General features: G+C 34.3%; 1 protein-coding gene across 1 annotated transcript; it reads right to left on the reverse strand.

Moving 5' to 3' along the window:
• LOC121954908 lies at window positions 1-3764 on the reverse strand. Its single transcript, XM_042502650.1, has 6 exons — window positions 3679-3764; window positions 3464-3543; window positions 2866-2980; window positions 729-841; window positions 492-606; window positions 1-285 (listed from the first exon to the last, which is right to left on the reverse strand). Exons 1-6 carry the CDS (start codon window positions 3719-3721, stop codon window positions 110-112), a joined length of 642 nt encoding a protein of 213 aa, XP_042358584.1. The 5' UTR covers window positions 3722-3764; the 3' UTR covers window positions 1-109.
• Window positions 3765-4021: the final 257 nt, after the last annotated feature.

The following is a 4021-nucleotide window of genomic DNA, read 5'->3' on the forward strand; positions in this document are numbered from 1 at the left end:
AAAGTTCAAGAAAACTTTTATTCACCAAACTCTAACATTTACAAGTTTTTAACTACTTGCAAAGCTTTATTTCTCAGTGAAACTTAAAGGGAGCGTATCTGCCTCGTGGTCATCCACAAACAAGACACGAGGACTGAGGCTCTCCCTGCACGTTATGACTCTTCAGCTCAGCGGTAAAAACGCTGATGACGTCTCTCTGCAGTTGGCTGTTGCTCTTGGTTGTCAGGCAGCCCTGATCTTTGGGAAAATACGCTGTATTTGCTCCTGAAATTTGAAATGGTGCTTCTAGAGACAGAGCGGAGGTAAAGTTTAGGTCAGAGCCACAGAATAAATAAATAATGTGAGCTTCCTTGTACAGACAGTTTAGGACATAAAAAAGTAATCAAACTAAAGTGCGCTGCAGGAATCAAAAGTGCATGTGGAGAGGGCAGGAAGTCTTCCCGCTTGAACTCTGTAATCAGCAAAAAGATATGAATTCATAACAGTTTTACCGTTGCACACAGCCAGCGTGTTTCCTCCGATGTACTGAGTTTCCCATTTATATCCGGTCTGCTCGCCGCATTTCTCGTACAAACGACTTCTCCTCAGGAAAGCAAAGTCATAACCCTGTGAAAGAAAACTCAAATATTTAACTAAGAACAAATTCTGTCAGAACTATCCAGAAAATGTGTTTGCACATTTGACAGCGTTGTTTTTTATAAATATGTCAAAATGAATGTTTCACTTACATGGCTGCAGAGTGGTTTGCAGTAGCTCGTGTTGGCGACTGTTACACATGCCAGCCCTCCATTTTTGGGAACTTCAGCTGCGGGGCATTTCTGTGGCTCTGCACCTTGACATCCTGTAAATCAGAGATTATTTAATAAATGAGGAAAATAGTATTGAACCTGTGAGATATACATTTTGAATTTACTGTTTTTTTCCTCTGCATTTCTTTCTTTCTTTCTGAAGAAGGCAGTGACCAACTGAAGAGACTCAAAAAGTAGCTCAAAATTGGTAAAACGACAAGAAAATTACCTGAAAATAAGCAACAAAAAAGAAAAAAAAAAGAAATTAATCTTAAGAAATTGCTAAAAAAAATATAGCATCATTTTCTATCTATCATTATAATAATTTTAAATATAGTTTTCTGGATAATTTTCCTTAGTATTTTGATCATTTTTTATAATCACCACCAGATAATTTTGAGGTCATTTTCTGGCCACCTTTCACATTCTTTTTTCCTTGACATTGTAATAAATAAAATAAAACTGAAATAAAACTGATGACAGTCCAGGTATTAAAGGGTGAAACACATCGTACATCTTTACATTTTTGCAGTACTGAAATTGAAACATAATGCACACATTTTTATTTTATATTTTTACTAATGCACATAACATTTTTCCTTTAGATATTTATTTAAATATTTATTTCATTTTACATATTTTTAAAATGAATTCTTATCTTAATACCTATTATTTTCTACTTATATTATTTTCTATGCTTGGTTTCAAAGTGACTGCATGACTCGCAAAGTCCCGTCGGGGATCAATAAATTATTTCTGATTCTGATTATTTATCCTTCATGTCTCAGCTCTAAAGACTTGATGAAATGTGGAGCTTCCTGCACAAAGAGCATGCTCTTTATTCAGTTAATTTCAGACTCACATAAAAATCCCACAGAAATGAACTACCTGCAGGAGTTCATTTGCAGAATTTACACCACAACATTTAATCTTAATCAGAGATGAGAGCATCTTCAGCAGATAGTGATCCGTCTGTTTGCCAGGCAGAGTTCACTTTATCCCGTGTTCGACTTCAAGAACTCTGACAAATGTGATGAATGTGGCGCTCCTCTCTGTGACCATCCCGACTCTCTGAAAATGATCTCTGTATTCAGTGCAGTGTACTTTATACTCTCCAGCTCAAGACATTATTGTGACTGAGGTGGAAAATTGGTCCAACACACCCATCGGAAATAGCCAGAATTAACAGATCATCATGAATATACAGAATATAAAAATATAAAAATATCGGGTAATATTAAGAAAGGAATGTAATTTGGATTTTTCACCACCAAACCCTTCTCTCCTCCACCCTTTGGTTGTTCGAACTGCCTTATAATCTGAACTTCATTGTAATATTAAAGTTATCTGCCACTATCGGTTCGTTTCATTTTGTTTTATGTGTTGTATTTTGGTTGTTATTTTTATTGTGTTTTGCTTGTAAAAAACTGAAGCATAAATCACAAAAATATTTTGTAATTATTAGTCACATTTGGTGCAAATATGTTACAGAATATGCAATTAACATATGCATAGTACAGTTTATATGTTATATACACATTACACATACTATTTCCAAATTGTGCAATATTTTACTTTATTTTATATACTTTTGCACTCACTATAACAACATGTGTGTATGTTATTATTCTGTTTAACTATCAGTCACAGACATACACTACCTGAAAAAGTGATAATTAAAGTATATATAGATTTTATATTACATTATTTTATATATTATTTATATTTCTAGTTTGTTTTTATCTTTTCTCATTTAATTTATCTTTCAATAATTTTTATTCTTTTTCCTTTTCTTCTGACTCTTGAGCTGCTGTAACATGAAATGTGTGAAATGAAATTGTCTCCTGATCCCCTATCTTGTCCCCTGTATTATCGTATCGTATCGTATCGTATCGTATCGTATCGTATCGTATCGTATCGTATCGTATCGTATCGTATCGTATCGTATCGTAATCTTAATCTTAATTTTATCCCATCTCATCTTGTCTCCTATTGTATTTTATCATAATCTAATCACAGTCTAGTCTAACTGGTCACCCAGTGAAAACACACACACGTCTCTGTCTCGCTCTTCTACCTTTCAGCTGGTGTTTGTGCAGCGTTTCAGTCAGATTCTTCATGGTCAGCAGCACTTTAGCCGTCGCCTCTGTGCTCCATTCGGACGGCAGGTCTTCTCCACACTCTTCCGCCTCCTGTTGGTTCATTTTAGACATAACGCTTGTTTTCTTCCTCTGACAGCTTCAAAATATCAGAACAAATTGTTTTGATTTCTTTCAAAACATGGTGAAAAAGGGATTTAACAACTTGGAATCAAATTTCCCAAAACTGCCAAAAATAGTACAAGGTGATCTGAAAATCAGCTTTTAAAAACAGGGAGAGAGAGACGATCATTATAGAATTACTAAGGAGAAATATTAAGATTATTTTAATTGTAAATAAATAATAATAATTGTAAATATATAGCTATTACATTCATTTTATTTTATCATTTCCTGTTTATTTTTTCTTTTTTATAAAACTTTTTTGTTGCCAAATATAGGTAGTTTTCCTGTAACATTTTACAAATTTCTTGCACATTTTTGGGTCATTTCTTGTTGCCCTCTTTCAATGTTTTTTTTTAATTTAAAAAGAAATCAAACTAACTTGCTCATGTTTCAAAAGGGTTAATAGTTTACCTTGAGATGATTTAATAGAGTTTTTTGCAAGTCACATTTCGGAGGTAAGGTGTCATCTTGAGCTGCAGAGGAGGACAAGACTGCAAACACACACAAACAAACTTAAAAAAAAACAACATTTTACCTTTGCATGAATGATTTTAACCACATACACATTAAATGCACTCTTTCATTAATTTCTACATTTCAGACAACATTTAACACCCTGAGATTACCTGCTAGTGAGCAAAAACAGATAAGTGCTCCCTGTAATGCCATGGCCACTGAATTACACTCGTAAAAACCCAGAAGTGAACACAAAAAGTGGGGCCAGGTGGATTATTGACTCTGTCTGCAGGAGCAAAGTTTACAGAATTGGCCAATATTGTTATTTGCAGCCAAGATTGGAGTCACTGGATTGCCCACATTTCACAATCTTCCATTTCTAACCCCCGGTGCAACGTGAACTTTGGAACTGCAGAGGCAGATATTATCAGCTTTTGTGTCCATTTCCATTTGAAACTGACACAAAAATATTTTTACAAGTTATTGTTGTGTCTAAAAGTACATATTTTTTGC

The sequence above is a fragment of the Plectropomus leopardus genome, chromosome 15, assembly GCF_008729295.1.
Source record: "Plectropomus leopardus isolate mb chromosome 15, YSFRI_Pleo_2.0, whole genome shotgun sequence".
NCBI lineage: Eukaryota > Metazoa > Chordata > Actinopteri > Perciformes > Serranidae > Plectropomus > Plectropomus leopardus.

Coding starts and splice junctions, on each gene's coding strand:
- LOC121954908 (XM_042502650.1), bottom strand. CDS start 3,721: ATGGCATTACAGGGAGCACTTATCTGTTTTTGCTCACTAGCAG. Junction 842..2,865: donor GCACAAACACCAGCTGAAAG/GTAGAAGAGCGA, acceptor TCTGATTTACAG/GATGTCAAGGTGCAGAGCCA. Junction 607..728: donor GCAAACCACTCTGCAGCCAT/GTAAGTGAAACA, acceptor TTTCTTTCACAG/GGTTATGACTTTGCTTTCCT.